Source organism: Rhinolophus sinicus, chromosome 15 (genome assembly GCF_057876585.1).
Source record: "Rhinolophus sinicus isolate RSI-liver-muscle chromosome 15, RSI-T2T, whole genome shotgun sequence".
NCBI lineage: Eukaryota > Metazoa > Chordata > Mammalia > Chiroptera > Rhinolophidae > Rhinolophus > Rhinolophus sinicus.
In genome coordinates, this window is record NC_142515.1 from 76,347,640 (window position 1) to 76,367,577 (window position 19,938).

The 19,938-nt window shown below is 44.4% G+C and overlaps 1 protein-coding gene across 5 annotated transcripts in view; it reads right to left on the reverse strand.

Annotated features, from left to right (window-relative positions):
* The window catches only part of RFX2 (regulatory factor X2), a 93,610-nt gene that overhangs the window by 30,462 nt on the left and 43,210 nt on the right, over positions 1-19,938 (reverse strand). For 3 of the 5 annotated variants that reach the window (XM_088792313.1, XM_019710822.3, XM_019710824.3), the window contains exons 2-5: positions 11,724-11,871; positions 8,179-8,268; positions 6,227-6,303; positions 4,446-4,707 (exon numbers count right to left, since the gene is read on the reverse strand). In XM_088792313.1, coding sequence (XP_088648439.1) covers positions 4,446-4,707; positions 6,227-6,303; positions 8,179-8,268; positions 11,724-11,828 — 534 coding nt within the window. In that variant the 5' untranslated portion in view covers positions 11,829-11,871. The remainder of the gene's footprint in view (positions 1-4,445; positions 4,708-6,226; positions 6,304-8,178; positions 8,269-11,723; positions 11,872-19,938) is intronic. The other 2 variants (XM_019710823.3, XM_074337670.2) reach the window with 2 other exon arrangements.

The window sequence follows — 19,938 nt, forward strand, 5'->3', positions numbered from 1 at the left end:
TGGGGCTAGAAGTGTGAAGGGGTGGGGGATATTCCCTGGAAAGCAGCGGGAGAAGTGGGGACAAGGGCAGAAACCTACGATAGCTAACCCTCTGTCCTAAAACACAGCTTAGTTATGATACCATAGAACAAGGAAGTAAAAGTTTAAATGTTGTATGAGCAACCCTTTTGGATCTTTAAAGAAAATGGAGAGTATTTTAAAAGAAGGGAAGCAGCCCATCTGGAATTCTGAAGGTAGGGACATAAATCATAGAATTACATCTGGAGAAAGGGCCAGGTAGGAAGGGCCACAGTTAAGGGCCAAACAGGAAGACGGGAAGAACAGTGGGCTCATTGCTGGGGCAAGGGGGAGGCTGGCTTGAGTAAAGGGGGCATTTTTAATGTTTGTCCATTTTTATTTTTGCTAATGAAACATTTTAAAATTATGTAAGTAATATTATATGTGGCTGCTGTACAAAAATCTGATTAGGTCAAAGGCATATAAGCCTCCGTCCTGGGCCAGGACTGGGATGTGGCTAAAGAGGCACGCAGGGCAGAAAACTTAAGGAGACGCTCTGCTCAAAGTTGGGCCAAGGCAGGATCGGCCCCTGAGATATGGCACCCTGGGCACGTTGTCCCCTGGGTTGTGTCAAGGAGGTTCAATCTGGGCTGAAATGACAAGAGGAAACGTCTCAGTTTAGTATCTCTGCTCCATGTAGTCCAAAAAAAAGTTCAACAAAAAAAGTTTTTATCAAAAACTCACCATTTGGGCAATTCACTTTTAAGATTTAGAATACTGATGAAAATTTAGCCACAAATAAAGACTCAAGAAAATCTGTCACCCAGTCTGAAATCACTCATTGAGGTTGTAAATGGCGATTCGCACTGGTCTTTATGCTTTCTTTTCAGGATTAACTTCAAGTCCCAAAACTCTGACATAAAAGAATTGGCAGATGTCAAATGTCAGATCCAGGAGCGATATTTTATTTCTGTTGCAGCCTCCGGACCGTTTCTGTTCTTGGCTCCTGGAAAGTCCCTCGGATCTCTGCTGCATCCTTGTGAGATGTTCCCACGCCAAAAACAAGCCGATAAACACCAACAGAGCGGATGGAGTCAGGGATCAGATTCTCATCCAAGATAACCACTCCCCAGGGGCTTTCATGGGTGCGTGTGTGTGTGCGTGCGTGTGTGTGTGCGCGTATGTGTGCATGTGCGTGTGTGCATGTGTGCGTGTGTATGTGGAAACACATCCCATTAATGGATTTCCAATTGATTCCAACACTTGATTCTTCAGAAGCATCCCAGATGACAAATCACAGTAGCCAGGGGGCCTGGGGTCTGAGCTGCACATTTGCCTGCAACCAAGATGGTGTGGACCAGAGAGAACACTGCTGTTTGTCAGTAAACTTGTTACCTGCAATCTTAGTATTTTCTACTAAGATTTGCTTGCATCAAACCTGTCATATTCATAAAAGTTAATGTAGTCTGTGAAAAACACTTTCTGATCAACAACAGCTCTAAACTTAGGTCGACCCAGCCAGTCCTCTGAGGGAGAAGCACGTCTGGTCCCTGTGGCACCTCAATCTGGCAAAACATCGCAACCTCTAGAAAGTAACTGATTTCTCTCCAGGCCTGTTCTTGGAGGCAGATCCTGGGGAATGAGTACTCTGGACACAGAAAGAGAGAGAATAGCAAGGCTTAGGGACCTCTCTGATGTCAGGGTGATGCCAAAACGCACCCAAAAGAACAGGGATGAGACTACAACATCACCTTCTATTTCAGGAGACTAACCCCACGCCAAAAGAGGAAGTTATTTTCTAACTGAAAATCAATCAATTAATCCATCATATTAACAGTCTAAGAAGCAAAAACTCATGATCATATCAACGAAGAAGAAGCACTTGAAAAAACTTAACATCCAAATGATAAAGACTCAGAAAACTAGGACTAGAAGGAACTTCCTCAACTGGAAGAAGGGCATGTATGAAAACCTACAGCTAACATCATACTTAGCAGCAAAAATCTGAAACATTTCCCCCTTAGCCTGGGAACAAGTCAAGGAGGTCCACACTCACCCCTCCTATTCAACATAGTATGGGAGGTCCAGCCAGTGCAAAAACAAGAAAGAGAAATAAAAGTCACCCAGATTGGAAAGGAAGAAATAAAATTATTCCTATTTGCAGACAACATAAAACTCCTAGAACTAAAAAGGGCATTCCACAAGGTTGCAGGATGCAAGGTCAACAGCAAAAAATCAACCGTAGTTTCACATACTAGCAATGAACAGTTAGAAACAGAAATTAAAACTCAATACCATTTACAATAGCTCCAAAACCATGAGATACTTAGGTATAAATCTAACAGAATATGTATAGGTTCTGCATGCTGAAAAATTACAAAATGAAAGAAATCACAAAAGATCTAAATAAATGGGACAGCATACCATGTTCATGGATTGGAAGACCCAAGTCAATTTTCCCCAAATTGATCTACAGGTTCAATGCTATTTTATCAAAATCTTACTATGAATTTTTTTTGTAGACATAGATAAACTGAGCTACAACTTACATAGAAAATTCTACATTTATAGAAATAGCTTCAACAATACTGAAGAAGAATAAAGTTGGAAGAACCACTCACTATAAAGCTACAGTAATTAAGACCATGGTACTGGCAAAGGGACAGGCACATAGATCAATGGCACAGAACAGAATGTCCTGAAATAGACCCACACGTAGCCAACTGATTTTTGACAAAGGCACGGAAGCAATCCAATGGTGGAAGGATAGTCTTTGTAACAAATGATGCTGGAACAACTGGCAGTTTAAATGCATAAAAGTAAACCTCGACCTAAAACTTGCATCTTATTCAAAAGTTAACTCAAAATGAAGCATATCCAAATGTAAAATGTAAAACTATAAAACCTTTCCCAGAAAACGTAGGAGAAAATCTTCATGAGCTGGGGATAAGCAGAGTTCTCCGGCATGACTGCAAAGTATAATCTTGTCAAAAAAGAAAAATCAACAAATGATTTGATCAAAATAAAAAATAAAAATTTCTCTGCAAAAGACACTCTTAAGAGAATGAAAAGCCATTATCAAGACTGGGAGAAAATATTTGCAAATCACATATCTGACAGGGGACTTGTATCCAGATACATAAATAATTCTCAAAATTCAACAGTAAGAACACAAACAACACAGTTGAAAAATAGGCAAACGACTTGAACTGACACATCACCAAAGAGCATGTACAAAAGGCAAATAAGCACATGAAAAGCTGCTTACCATTGTTAGCGATTAAGAAAATGCAAATTATAACCACAATGAGATACGACTTGCACACCTACTGAAATGGCTCAAATGGAAAATGCTGACAACACTGAGTGCTGGTGATGGGGAACAACATGAACTCCTATGCATCGCTGGGGGGACGTCACATGGTAGGACCACTAGGGAAACTGTCAGTGATTTCTGATAAAGTGCAACACACACTTACCGTAGGAGCCAGCAATCCGCTCGTAGGTATTTACCCAAAAGAAAGGAAAAGGTATGTCCATACAAGAACCTGGATGTGAGGACTTGAGCTGCTTTATTCATAATTGCCCCAAACTGCAAACCGCCCCAATGGCCCCCGACTGGTGAATGGATAGGCAGTGTGACGGAATCCTATTCAGACACGGAGGAGGTTCACGCTACAACTTTACTGGTTCTCAAAGACGCCACACTGACTGAAAGAAGCCGGTGTAAGAAGGTCACTACTTACATGACAGTCCGAGAAAGACAGAATTACAGTGATGGGAAAGGATCAGCGGTTGCCAGGATTGTGGGTGAGGACACGTGGTGACGGCAAAGAAACTCCAGTCGGGAGTTTGGGGTGAGGCAACCATCTGGATCCTGACCGCGGCGGTGGTTACCAGAACTCGCATGTGCACCCAATCCCAGCCCAAACTCAGGGCTGTGCACCCCCAAAAGTCAATTTTACTCTATGTTAATTTAAAAAATGAACGTAAATATGGAAACTAGAGTTTTGAAAGTGAAGTTTTTTAACCGGGTAAGGAACTGTTCTGGATGGAAGCATGCAGTAACAGTGTGGTATAGCTCTTAAGAGAAACTTCCTTTTAGTTCAGTCCCGCTTTCATAGGGATGGGCTGACCTAGGCCTCTAACAGCCTGAGGATGCAGCTGACGGCCATGACACCACCAATAGCAGCAGCAGCATCTACCAGTAGGGAGGTCTTTTTTTTTTTTTTTTTTTACTCATAGGTAATGTTCACAATAGCCCGTGATGGAGAATTTATCCTTTTTCATCAACGAAGGAATGGAGGTCCAAAGAGGCCGAGACTTGCCCAGGTACAGCTGGCAGCGCTCGGGCTCCAGTGCCCCAGGCTGCCTTCTACTCACCGTCCCTCTGCTGCTGCCAGTCTAGTCGGGGTCTAACCTGCTGGCCCTGGGAGCCGAGTACCTACCGTAGCTGGCGACGACCGGGAGGTGTGGGCCAGCGTGTGTCTCGTGCTGTCCATCCCGCCGTGGATGAGATAGGCTCCCGCACTGGAGACGATGGAGCTCCCGCCGACATCCATGGTGATGCCCACCATGCTGTGTGAAGGGACCACGGGTGGGGAGGAGCCGGCCACGGTCACCTGGGCACCACCCGGGGCCTCGAAGTAAGACGCTGCGCTGCTTGGGGCGTACATTGGAGGCTCGGGGTTGTAGGCATAGGCCGCCCGCCTGTCAGAAAGAGAGAAGATGCCTCCTCTGAGTCTCCACGGAATCCAGGACAACTTCACAGAAAAGCCGGAGCCCCACGAGACTGAGCATATGCGCTAAGTCAGACACGAAATGGCCACGCAGCGCAAGGTTCAAGGTGATCGCCTCTGAAAATATTCAGGACCACAGGCTGACTCATCGAAAACTAATCATTTAAAAATTTTAAGTGTATAAAGGGGTCGTATAAGGGAGTTCCTTTGTGGAGATGGCACCATTCTGTATTTTATTGTGGTTATGCGAAATCTAGACACCAGATAAAACTGCATAGAATTAGGCAGGCACGTGCACAGATGCTTAAAGACTGGTGAAACTCAGGAAGGCCCACAGGCTAGTTAATGGTGCCACCCCAGTGTCACTTTCCTGGTATTGCCCTATAGTCACAAAGGATGTCACCACTAGGGAGGCTGGGGAAACGGTACATGAGACTCTTTTGTACTAATTTTTACTAACCCGTACTAGCCTCCTGCAAGTCTACGATTCTTTCAAAACAAAAAGTTTAAGAAAATGAAATTGCATAATAAAAAGAATTTCTAAGTAACACCAATAATTTGTCTAATATTCCTTTAACATCTGGATCAAATGATTAATCATATATGTTGACACTTAAATTTTTAGGTTCCACTCAAGTAACACCCACCGCCATAGTAAAAGGCAGTTGGTAACAGTTTTTCCTTGGTGGTGACTAAAGGTTAGTGATGTGCCTCTGGGTTCCTCTGGGTGGCAGGGCAACCCCCACCTCTGGGAGGCATGAACTCCAGTTCTGTTCCCCAGGGGACAGCCTCTATAACTGCAGTACAGTCAAACCCAGGAAGTTGACGCTGGTACAACCTACACACTTGCTCAGATGTCATGGGTTTTACACGTGTTCGTTTGGGTCTGTATCTAACGGAATCTTCAGTGTAGGGCTGTAGAAGCTCACACAACTCAATAAGCACCACCACACCCTCACACTCCATCCCTGAATTTTCAAAGGGGAGTTGTTGAAATCAAATGAGCAAAAGGACTTGTGTTTCGAACATAATGAGCTTCCCGGGAAATGTGTCCTTTTCTGCCCCAAGCATCACATAGTTTGCAAGCAGAAAACCCTAGTCCCTGATAAATGGAAAATCAAGGTGTATCAACATCATAAAAAGCTACAGGTGAACAAAGGCCAGGATGAAAAAGCAGAGAGGAAATGGTTTCCAGATTGTGAATACTGAATCTTCAGACTTAGAAGTTGGATTAGGATTTGTTTGTTTGTTTAAGACTGCCTTTTCTAGAAGTAAACACTACAAAGGTCTGTGATTTCTGAAATCTTCACAGGCCTCTGGTGTTCTAACACCACTGTAATGGTTGCAACCTATCATCCAAAGGATAAGGGAGAGGAATTTGTGCAAACCCATCCCCAAACGGACAAAGGTGGGAGAGCTGTGAAGAAAAGTTCCGACGTGGCCTAAGGTTCTCTGGGAAGACCCTTCCCAGGGGAGACGAAAGCACGTACAAGGCTCCATTCGTGTAGACAGTGTCTCCGCCCTCCACGTACTGCACTTGGGGGTACACGTGCTGCACGGGCTGGACCTGAAACATCAGACATTTTGAGTTACGCACAGTGGGCTTCTTGTTTGTGCTTCCACGTTATTCAAGGTGAAAGTAACTTCTATTGCCTTTTATAAACAGTGAGTACTACATTACAGTTTTCCCACCCACAGTTGGCACTTCTAGAAAGAAACTAGGAGAGACAGTCCCAGAAAGGCCATGTAGGAGGTGGCAGTGTATAGGGAAGCAAGGTCAGTGGCGCCTGTTCTGTGGGGGGAGGGCCCGGCCAACAGCCAGAGCAAAGCTGGGTAGGTCCCTGGGGCCCGCCAGCCACTGGGCAGAAGGTCGGTCCTGCTGGACAGCGGATGCCAGAGTTAACGGACAGAACGCCAGCCTCTGAGTGCCGGACCTGTGTCCCCTCCACTCAAGGGCAGGGCAGAGGGCTCAAGCTTGTCACACTCTACACTGTCCGATGATGCTCCCTTCAGGTGGCTCTAGTGCCCCTCCCTGGCAGAGGGGTCTTGGGAGCCACACCAGGGAGAGACTGTGAAGGTCTGAAGGGAGGACCCCAGCACAGCCTTCCCTGGTCCCCATCCATCAGTGCCCCAGCTAATGGCCGCTGAGGGACACTGGGCTGGGTGGGGAGGCCCAGAATCTGAGCCTCACTGCAGAAGGAACCTTAACGAATGCCTAATCCAACCTCATTTTGAGTGAAAAAATCGAGGGCGGGGTCCCATCGTGACCCCTCGGTAGGGCTTTGTGTGGAGCTGAGTCCCACCTCTAAGGACAACACAACACAGTGTATACGTGCACACGCTCAACCCCTGGGACAACAAGCGTATCGTGAGGAGTTCAGGGCTTACCAAGCCGAATGGGCTTTGCCTCAGGGGACCAGATGAAATGCACAAGTCTCACCCCACAAGTCCAAGTTACCCAGAGAGAAAGAGGTGGGGCAGGCCCAGCCCCACCAAGGAGGGGGTGTTTTGAAATCACGATATTGGTCTTGGCCTCCCCTCCCTCGAGGAGCTAAGATAGCTGCTCCTGCCGGCCCCGCAAGCCTCCTCCAGTTCTCACTGACACAGCCACCAGACAAACCCCTCTAAATATGCTACTCATCTGAGCAGGATTCCTTGAAGAGAGAGGCATGTCCTCTGGGGTCTCAGTCATCTCCACATATTTCTCGCAGTCCCTTTCAGGCAGGAGTCTGAACTATTTTTAATTTAAATTCAGCACCTTACAGAGCACGAGTCGGCAAACTCCAGCCCGTGGGCCAGATCTGGCCTGCCCATTTTTGTAAATAAAGTTTTACTGGCATACAGCCACGCCCCTTCTTTTATATCTATGGCTGCTTTTGGAGATAAGGCAGAGTTGAGTTGAGTGGTTGTGCCAGAGACTGTCGGGCCTGCAAAGCCAAAAAAATGCACCATTTGGCCTTTTCCAAAAAAGGTTTGCTGACTGCTGTCCTAGATCTCTCTGACTGAGCTGGTGGTGATCTGTGCTGCTGTTTGGCAGTGAGCCCATGCTTTCAAGCTTTGTTCCCAGATAATTTAATTTCATAAGAGGCGCTTCCTCGGTCATGACGCTCGTCTGCGGGTACAGCACCTGCCTGCAGAGAGGTGTGCCTCCCCAGGAGGTTCTGTGTTCCTCCAATCCAGAACCTTCGCGTCTGTCTGCCTGTCTACTTCAGCACCCATCGCTCTATGGAGGGCTTGCACCCCAAACCTGAATTTCTTGGTGTGCTGCAAAACTATCTGCAGTAAAAGATTTTTTTAAAACATAGCTTCAAAAGAACCTTCTGGTAAGGAACTGAAGACATCAAAGAAAAAGGAACAGCAATGACAGAAAAGAAAGCCAGTTCAGAGAGGGCTCCAGATCGCTAAGTGCTAATGTGTCCCGTGTCACCTGTGCTGTGGTTACCTGCTGTGGCACCTGCTGGACTCTGGGGAGCGAGATTTGCTGCATCTGAGCCCCTTTGGGAGCCGAGCCCGCTGCCTGGACCAGCACCCTCTAAAAGGGAAGGAGAGAAGGACATTCAGACTTGTCAGAGGTTAGGCCCGGAAGCAAACACAGATTACAACCTGAGCTACTGGGCCTGGGCTACTGTTGCTTTATGAAAATATAGGTGGGACTGATAGAAAAGGAGGGGAGGATGCACATATCACATGCAGGCTTACTCAGACACAGCAGATGCTGCTCCTGTGCACACAGGCACGTGCACACACACACACACACACACACACAGACACACACACAGACACACACACAGACACAGACTCACACACACAGACACACACACAGACACACACACAGACACAGACTCACACACACAGACACACACACACACAGACACACACACAGACACACACACAGACACAGACTCACACACACAGACACACACACAGACACACACACAGACACAGACTCACACACAGACACACACACAGACAGACTCACACACACAGACACACACACAGACACACACAGACACAGACTCACACACACAGACTCACACACAGACACACACACAGACAGACTCACACACACAGACACACACACATAGACACACACACAGACACAGACTCACACACACAGACACACACACACACAGACACACACACAGACTCACACACACAGACACACACAGACACACACACAGACACAGACTCACACACACAGACACACACAGACATAGACTCACACACACAGACATACACACAGACACACACACACAGACAGACACACACACACAGGCATGCACACACACACACAGACTCAGACACAGACACACAGACACACACACGCACTCACACACACAGACACACACAGACACACACATAGACACACACACACAGACTCACACACAGACACACAGACATAGACACACACAGACACACACACAGACTCACACACACAGACACACACACACAGGCACACACACGCAGACACACACACAGACACACACACAGACACACACACACACGGACACACACACACAGACACAGACTCACACACACACACACACACACACACAGGAGCACATGCATCGCCACCCGCGCCCAGTGGCTTTGTCTCCTTGGGATCTGTAGTCAGCAAGGTGACGTGGGCTGTCCCTGGCACTGAGCCAAGAGCTGGGTGCCGCGGAACCGTCTGGACAGCCGTCCACACCACCTGCCCCTGGAAGAGTGCTAGGTATCACGTACACATTGGACTTGTCCCCATGTAATACATGAGGGGACAAATGAAGCCTGGAGTGGTCAAGCAATGTCTCTGGGCCTCAGCACAGTACATTCTAGAACCAAGACTCAGTCCAGGTTTCTGCCTCCAGGTCCCGCTCCTGCACTCCACGGCTCTCTGGGTTCCTGGGCCGAGTCTTCACAGTGTGGCTTTGTCATTGTGCTGTCAGAGTACTGATCGGACACAAAGAACTATGAAAATATGAAGGCTCAAATGTACTCCAGAGTCAAGAGAGAAATAGGAGAGTTTTGTTTACGTAAAGCTAGGGCTTTAGAAGTCATTGACTTTAATTCTGTGGTTTTCCGATATGGACCCTAAATGTCATGGGTTGTGGGGATTCTGCAGTGCTTTGCCCTGTAAACATCACTGTATAAAATGAATTCAACAGGGACCTGGCCCTCCATGAGTGCATGACCAAAAAAACAAAAAGCACGTAGATGGTACAAAATCAATAGGATGAATAGATAACACAGTGTGCCCATCCACACACTGGACTATTACTCAGCCGTGAAAAGGAGGAAGTGCTGACACTCGCCACAACGTGGATGGACCCTGAACACACGGTGCTCATGAGAAAAGCCGGATATACAAGGCCACACAGTGTGTGATTCCATTTATGTGAAATGTCCAGAACAGGCACAGTCACAGGCAGAGTGGGTTCGTGGGTGTCAGGGGCTGGGGGAGGGGGAATGACTGCTAATGAGAATGGGGTTTCTTTCTTGGCTGATGAAAATGTCCTGGAACTAGAGACGTGAAGGTTGCACAAAGTTGGGAATGTACGAATCATGCCACTGATTTATTTTCTTTCAAATGGTGAATTTTATGTTATGTGAATTTCACCTCAAATAAATAAATACATAAATAAATAAATAAATAAATAAACAAATAACAATATTAAGGATTTACACAAGCTGAGCTGTGAGATACAGTAGCTACTTGCTAAATAGCCGTGTGGCCATGTAAATTTCATTTGATTTAAATAAACTGCACAACTCAGTTCCTCAGGCGCACGGACCACATTTCCCCTGTGCAGAGGCATGTGGGGCTCGTGGCAGAGCACACCCGCAGGAGTGGGAAGCTCTGTTGGGCGGTGCAGGGCTGAGAAGGGCAACAACGGCACTGCAGCATGGGAACTGAGCCAGCTAGAATTCCTCTTTTTGGCAAGGAACCGGTCAGGAGGCCTGGGGAACACGGTACAGCCTGGGGCCAGGGCACTCAAGGAAAGGGAGTTTCCTGGACAGGCAGCGAGCAGGGCTGGGGGCAGACGTGCACCTGCCATGTGGGAGTGGGGTGCACCGGGATGGGGACACTGCCATCGAGGCTGTTTGGGGGGGGGGTTCTGGACTCATTTCTATCTAGCAGGGATGGGAGCCCAGGAACCTGGGAGGGACACAGTGGCCACAGCAAGACCCATTTCACTACCCCACCCCCACTCTGACAACCACCAATCTGTTCTCTGTACTCACAGGCTCGTTTTATTTCTTTAAGATTCCACATATAAGACAGATCATACACTATTTGTCTCTGTCTGACTTATCACACTTAGCATAATGCCCTCTAGGTCCATCCATTTTGTCGCAAATGGCAGGATTTCATTCTTTCTTATGGCTGAGTAATATATATGTACTGCTTCTTTTTTATCCAGTCATTTACTGATGGACACCTAGCTTGTTTCCGTATCTTGGCTAATGTAAATAATGCTGCAATGAATATTTCAGTTCCTCTTTTCGAGCTATTGTTTTCATTTTGAGAGAGCCTCAATATGAAAATTGTCTCTCCACAAATTTTAAAGACTATATCCATTCTAATGCTAGACTCAAGTTTTAACCAAATGCTAAAAATTCTCACTTATCTTTTGCCTTATCCATAAAGTCTTCCTGTGTAAAAGGGCCATTCCCAAGGTAGAAGAAAAGGTCCCTTGAAAGATAAGAAAAGACTACATGGGACTCGGATCTGACTTCGTATTTCTTTCTGACTTCAGATCATTGATTCCTTGGGTGGGGGTGGGGTGGGGGTGGGCAGAGGGCTTTTCAATTAGTGAAAAAGCCAAATAATGTGACATGGGGCAGACAGAGAAGGTGTGGCTATTTCAACAGCTGCAGCCTTGGGCCTGAGAAGGCAATTCAGGAACACACAGATTCCTCTCTCTACTGATTCAAGTGTTGTCCAAAACCACAGTTGGTGTGCGGCCACATTGGCCACACTGGTCTTTGGGGCTGGTCCGTTACCTGCGGGGAGGCTGGCACTGCCTGGGCCACGGGCGCCTGCGCAGCTGCCGACGAACACAGAGCCACAGACGCCGGCGAATCCGGTCCACCCTCTGAACTCTGCATGCTCAGTTCTGAAGAGAGGCGGAGAGAGGGCGAGCGGGCAGGGCTGCAACCGCCAAACCCAAGGAGGCAGCTTCAGACACAGGCAGGACAGGCGAGCGGGAATTCCCTACAGTCCTCAACGTTCAGAGGCAGGGACCCAGCCAGACGGGGTAAGGAAGAGGGGACCAGTTTGTACGGCTGTTTCCAAGAAAGGGAGAGGGGAGGTGGGAGGGGCTCTTCTTCCAAATAGAAAACCAAAAAGTAGTTCTGCAGGAATGCCTCAATGGCAGGCAGGGGACAATGGCTTGTCCCTGTTCCAGGCCAATCAGGCTGAACTATTTTCAAGGGCTCATAGAACTGTTTGCTCATTTACCCAGCAAGTCAAAAGCTCTTGATGGATGCCTGCTGTTTGGGGAACTGGGCAAGAGCATTCTAGAGCAGGTTTCTCCTCCTCAGCACTACTGACATTGGGCCTGGGTCATTCTCTTGGGAGGGGGGGACTGTCCTGGACATTGTGGGGGGTTGAGCAGCACCCCTGGCCCCACCCGCTCAATGCCAGAGCACGCACCCCCAAGTTGTGACAACCAAACCAACAATGTCTTCAGACATTGCCCAATGTCCCATGGGGGCAAAATCGCACCCCAGTTGACAACTGCTGGCCTAGGCAGAAAAAAGGTGATACACAGTGAGAGGAAAAAAAACATTTTCTCCTAGGCTGCAAAAAAGTCTTCAGGAATTTTAGCAGCAAGTCAAAACTACCTTCTGTTCCTAGGATGTTAACCCATGAGAAGGCACAAAAGTGTATTTCTTAGTGCCAAATGCATAGATCTTTCAAACAGGTACTTTTAAAATTCTCTACAAAAAGACTCGCTTAATATTAGAACAAAGTGGCAGATGATACAAAATCATTCTATGAAAATGCAGAAAGTCAAGCTGTCTTCACTTTAAGCAAACCACCAGCTACCTTAAGCATTTGGGAGGCAATGAAATATACACACTGCAAAGAGGAGGTGCTTTGTGGCCAGGCACATCCCTCCCTATCTGTCCTGTCCTGGCCCCACGCTGAGCATGTCACCCTAGCTTCTGCCTCACTGGGAGGCCCGAGGCACACACCAGAGTCCGCAGGACATCGTGCCAGAACGTTTATATGTATATGCTTCTCTATCACCCTAAGAGTTCCCACCTGTATGAATGAGTGAAGAATTTTTTTAAAAAGCTTTTTTTTCAATGCAAAGAAAAACTGATAACTGGTTAAAATAATTTGCCTAAGGGAAGCAGAAAGGTTTGTGTGTGTTTGAACCTGAGTGTGTTCGTTTAATCCCATCTTCATTGATGGGGACAATTTCATGACCTCCCCCAGTCACCTCCCAAATGCCTTTGGAGCCTGACTCAGGTCTTACCACTAGATGTCCCCAGTGCCCCATGGTGACTGACACCTCCAACTTTCTTTGCCTCTGAGAGGAGATTGTGGATTTCCAATTGTGTATTTCCTGGGTCTCCAATTCTCTCTGCCTTCCTGTCAGAACCGACCTTTGGAATTTTCTCTTGGAAGTTGCTTAATCGAGGTCTCTTATACACAGTTTTCTCTAATGTTTAAATCAGTCATTTGCATACTAGACACCACTTTGGTCCCATTTGAAGCTAAGAAGTGGGTAACTTCAGTGACACTAGGAGCAAGTGGACTAGAACTCTTCGTGAAAAGAATCCACTAGCAATAAAATGAGAAAGCTGACTTCACTGAGACCAGTTCCTTGTTCCATGGGCAGAAATAATTTTGCTCCAAAGTCTAAGCCTTATTGAAGCAAGGAGAGCGGTGAGAGTGTTGGTGATAGACGTTGAGCCCATGATCAGCTTAGTGTGGCCAGATCGCACCTTCCAGAATGCAAGTTATTCAATATCACATGGAGTTTTCAAGCTAACATGTTCCCTGGTTTAACACATTATTTATCATGCACTGTCTGTGTTTATCGCACTATTTAGCTTATATTGTTTAAGGATCAGCAAACCTTTTCTGTAAAGGACCAGAGAGTTTTTGACCATCCAGTCTCTGGTGCAACTACTAGACTTTGCCATTGTGGCACAAGAGCAGCCTTTGCTGATATGTAGGTGAATGATCTTGGCTGTGCACTAATAAAACTATTTATAAAAACAGGCGACAGGCCAGGTTTGGCCCATGGGCCATAGTTGCTGGTGCTGGTTCATACAATCTAGGTTTAAATAATGATGTGGTTTTGGAAGGTGGGTAGAAAAATTACACTGTGTGGATTCAAAACCTTGAGGTCCGCAGGCCCTTAATCCAGTGCATAGTTCTTGGGGTCACTTCTCACTAACATGACAGGACTGGAGGGGGAAGCTGGGGGTGACTCAAATTGTTAGGAGGATGGAGGTGCTAACTGTTAAAGACAAATGGAAATGAGAACAATGGGCTCCTGAAGCTGATGAAGTCACGAATACAAGTGGCTCACCAAATCCTGGACCCCGGAAGCCAGGTGTAACCCTTACAATGTAAGACAGGCATTGGGCACAAGGGAGAGATCACTTTGGGGAGATGAAGTGGGTTGAACAGTGTCCCGCCAAAATTCATGTCCACCCAGAATCTCATATGAATCTTATCTGGAAATACAGTCTTTGCAGATGTAATCACGTACGGATGAGATGAGACCATACTGGATTAGGGTGGATCCTAAATCAAGTGACAGTGTTCTTATAAGAGACAGAAAGCACACACATGGAAGAAGGCCACGTGAAGACAGAGGCAGAGACTGGAGCGATGCAGCTACAAGCCAAGGAAAGCCAAGGACTGCTGCTGCGAGCCTCTAGACCAGGGGTGTCCAAACTTTTTTCAACGTTTTTTACCAAGGGCCATATGCGGTAAAATACACAAACAGCCGGGCCACTCACTGGAGGTGAAGTACGTATTGCCTCACCTGGTTTATTTAAGTAAACTAAATATATTTTTGGAATTTGCTGCGGGCCAATTAACAATGGATCGCGGTCTGCAGTTTGGACACCCCTGCTCTAGAAGCTGCAAGAGGCAGGAAGGACCCGCCCCTAAAGGGATCACAGCCCTGCTGACACTTTCTAGTCTCCAGAACTCTGAAAGGATACATTTCAGTTGTTTCAAACCACCCAGTTTGTAGTACTTTGAATGGCAGCCCCAGAAACTCAAACAGGGTCCTTATGAGGGGCATGGGGACAAGTAGGGACCAGGGCATGCCACGAGTGGGTTTTGGTGCAGGGCTTCAGTGCCATGCACAACTCAGGCGGTGGATACATGTTTATCAAATGAATGAATATTTTAATAACTCTTTAGTATTAGAGCTGATACTGAATTATATAAAATTATCTGTAGCATTTCAGATAGCGAGACTCTCTGACAGTACTTTATAAAACAGATAATATATGGAATTTGAATTTCAAGAGTACAGATGAAAAATATAAATAGGTTTATAAAGGTTTCAGAAAATTTAAAATCTACCTGGTTATTTTAGGATATCTGAGACTATTCTGGGAAATGTAGAGACTAACTCTCTACTCCACCTAGAAACATCCCCTGATGTTGGTAGCAGACAGGCAGACTGACAGGCAATGTGTGGGCCAGCCTGGCTGGTCCGATATATTAACACGTAACTGCCTGTCTGCAGAGAGCATGGAATCCTTCCTTACCCATTTGAGATAATCGAGGTTGTAGGATACACAACCTGATCCAGTTTTCTGAATTTTTTTAAAAAATTCGGGTCCATTCATCAAGGGCTCTTAGCACATCAAAGTTTACGATTTAAAAAAAAGTTTTCTGAAAGGCATGCAACAGAGCACTGGCTTTCAGTAATGGTGGAGCAGATTGGTTGGACTAACCCTCCTGTAGATAAAAATTACAAAATTGGGAAAAATATTTTTTAATAACACAACTATCTGAAGTCACTGGAGGGAGACAAAAGCAGGCAGACACTGCCAGGAGTCCATCCTTGGAAGGCCACTGCCACAGGCAAGGCCAGTGACTCTGTGGCTTTGGGCCCTAGGTACACCCCAATCCACAAATACTCGGGTGGCAGAAAGCAGCAGCTTGTGTGTGAAGTGTCAGGAGAGAGTTTGGAATGTTAAGGGGGAAATCCTGGAAGAGAGAGCCACAGAGGGGGTGAGCCCCCAGATCTGCCTACAGAGTCCACCCAAATCTTTAAACCATGCATGTGTGGGGGAGACAACGGGTCTTGGAGAAAAACCATCAGGTTGAACATAAAAAAAACTAAGGTGATTTCAGTGGCTGCCCACTGTAGGAGGGACAGAGTTTGAGTCTAGCCAAGTTAAATGCCATCAGGGGAACACAGCAGACTCCAGAGATTCTATAACATCATTCATGAAGTCCAGGACCCAATAAAGACCATGAGCTTGAGAAGAAATGGGAAAGTGTCACCCATACTCGAGAAAAAGAAAAAGGGAGTTAATTACAACCAAATCAATCTAGGTGATACAGATAAAGCAACTACTAAAAATATGCTTAAGAACTTAAGGGACGTTGTGTGCACAATGAATGAATTATATAGGAAACTCAACCGAGTAAGAGAAACTATAAAGAGAACCGAATAGAAATTCTGGAGCTGAAAAGTACAATAACTGAAATGGAAATTTCACTGAATGTGCTCAACAACTGATTAGAGATGGCAGAAGGAAGAGTCAATGAACTTCAAGATAGAGCAGCGGAATTTACCCAACCCAAAGAACCGAGGGAAAAATTGAAGAGAATAAGCAGTCTAACATGAGTTCCAGAAGAAAAGGAAAGAATAAGATAGAAAAAAGATATATTTGAAGAATGAACAAACATCTCTTCAATTTGATGAAAGAAATCAACGTATAGGTCTAAAAAGCTCAGTGAACCCAAAGAAGGATAAACCAGTTTAGGTGTGTCATGGTTATACTAGTAAAATGAGAGAGAGAGAGAGAGAGAGAAAAAAAGAGAGAGAGAGAGAGAGAGAGAGAGAGAGAGAGAGAGAATTGAAAGCAGTCAGAGAAAAACTACACACATTCAGGGCAACAATGGCATGGATGACAACCAACTTCTCATCAGTAACAATAGTGACCAGAGGACAATGGAATGACATCTTTAACATGGTGGGGGAAAAAAACACTATTGCTCAGAATTCCATACCCAGCAAAACTATTCTTAAAAGGAAGGTGAAATAAAGATATTTTATGATAAACATAACCTGAAAAATTTTGCTGCTTACACTATGAGAAATGCAAAAGGAAGTTCTTAAGGATGAAGGGAATTAACACCAGATAGTAAACTTGGATCTACAAGAAGGAATAAAGATCACTTGAAATGATAAATATGTAGATGTAATCTACATAACAATAATAGCACAAAGGAAAGGAAGTAAATGGAATTACACATGCAAGGTATTTTATATCATACAGTAACATATTATTAATAACTCCTATCTAGTTTGTGATAAATTAAAACATATTACAATTCCTAAGCTAACCTCTAAAAATACAAAGAGATATAGTTAAAAATTAAAGAGGATTAAAATTAAATACTAAACATATTTGCATATCCCAAAAGAGAGCTGGGAATGAAGAACAGAAGAACAAAAAGACAGATGAAACAAATAGCAAAATGGCTTTCCTAAATCCAGACATATTAACAATTACATTAAATGTAAACAGATTAAACACTTGAATGAAAAAGCAGAAATGATTAGCCTGGATTAAAAAAAAAAGATCCTGTTGCCTAAAAAAATCCCTAAAGGCACACACAGATGTAAAATAATAAGATGGAAAAGGATATACCATGCAAATTTTAATCTTAAGAAAATTGGAGTGGCTACAATAATCAGACAAAATAGACTTCAAGACAGAAAATATTTCTAGAGATGAGGGACATTACAACATGATAAAATTATCAATTTATCAGGATGACATAATCATTATAAATGTGTATGAACCCAGTAAAACAGCTTCAAAATAAATGAAGAAAAAAAATCAACAGAACTAAGGAAGAAATAGATAAATAATCATAGTTGGAGATTTTAAACACCCTTCCCTCCCCTCAGTAATTTTGATAGAAACTAAACACAAATATCAGTAAGGATATAGAATATCTGACTGACACTATCAACCACATTGATCTAATTGACATTTATAGAACACAACAACCAAATCCTATATATTCTTTTCAGATGTACATGAAATATTCACGAAGATGAATCATATTCTGGGTCATAAAGCAAGTCTCAATACATTTCAAAATACTACAATTATACAGAGCATATTTGTATTTTGGCCACATGTACATCAATAAGATATCTAGAAAAATGCCAAATATTTAGAAAATTTACAATACACTTCTAAGATAACCTATGGGTCAAAGAATAAACCATAAGAGAAATTAGGAAATATTTTGAACTGAATGATAATGAAAATACCATGTATCAAAAATCGGGGGAGGGCCGGCCCGGTGGCTCAGGCAGTTAGAGCTCCATGCTCCTAACTCCGAAGGCTGCCGGTTCGATTCCCACATGGGCCAGTGGGCTCTCAACCACAAGGTTGCCAGTTGGATTCCTCGACTCCCGCAAGGGATGGTGGGCAGCGCCCCCTGCAACTAAAATTGAACACAGCACCTTGAGCTGAGCTGCCGCTGAGCTCCCGGATGGCTCAGTTGGTTGGAGCGCATCCTCTCAACCACAACATTGCCGGTTTCGACTCCCGCAAGGGATGGTAGGCTGTGCCCCCTGCAACTAGCAATGGCAACTGGACCTGGAGCTGAGCTGTGCCCTCCACAACTAAGACTGAAAGGACAACAACCTGAAGCTGAATGGCACCCTCCACAACTAAAATTGAAAGGACAACAACTTGACTTGGAAAAAAGTCCTGGAAGTACACATTGTTCCCCAATAAAGTCCTGTTCCCCTTCCCAAATTAAAAATAAAATAAAATTATGGGATGCATCTAAAGCAGTGTCTAGAGGGAAATGTTTAGCTTTATAAGCTTATATTAGAAAGAAAGGCTTAAAAATCAATCATTTATATTTTCAACCTGAGGAAGCTATAAAAAGATGAGCAAATTAAACTTAAGAAAATAATAAAGAAAAACAATGAGATAAAAAATTCCACAAACAATAGAGAAAATAAACAAAACCTAAATTTCTTCAAAATTGTTTAATTTCTTCCAAAAAGAAATGAGCTATCTAGCCATGAAAAGACATGGAGGAAACAAATAAAGACGCATTAGAGCCGATTGTCTGGCTAGGTCTTATTTTCGGGGAAACAGGGTAGGTGGAACACAGAGCATTTTTAGGGCAGTGAAAATACTCTGTATGATAATATACATTTTTCCAAACTCATAGAAAGTACAACACCAAGGATGAATCCTAATGTACAGTATGGACTTTGGGTGATTATGACATGTCAGTGTAGGTTTCATCAATTGTAACAAATGTCCCATCTGGTGGGGATGTTGATAACGGGAGGCTGTGCCTGTGTGAGGGCAGGGAGATATGGGAAATCTCTGTACCTTCCTCTCAACTTTGCTATGAACCTAAAACTACTCTGAAAAAAAAAAAAAACTCTTAGGGGGAAAAAGACAACAACACTGACAACCCCTTAAAAAAACACTGATAAGAAAGAGAAAAGAAAAAAAAATCACAAATTGCCAATATCACTGAATGAAACAAGATATATCACTACAAATCTTACAGAAATCAAAATGATAATAAGGAACTATTATGAACAATTTTAGCTAATAAATTCAACAACTTGGATTGAATGAACACTGTTTTGAAAAACACAGCATACCAAAACAGATACAACATGAAACAAAAAATGTGAATGTCATATCTAACAAAGAAATTGAATATTATCAAACAACTCCCTACAAGGAAAACTGCAGGTATAGACAGTTTCCCTGGTGAATGCTACCAAACACTGAAAAAGAAATTAATACACAAATTCCATCAGGAAATAGAGAAAAGAATACCTCATGCCTCATTTTACGAGGTCAGCGAAACCCTGACACCAAAACTTGATAGTGATACTACAAGAAAACTATTTAGCCCAACATCTCTCATGAACACACACGCAAAAATCCTAATAAAATACTAATAAATAAAATCCAGCAATATACAACCAATATAACC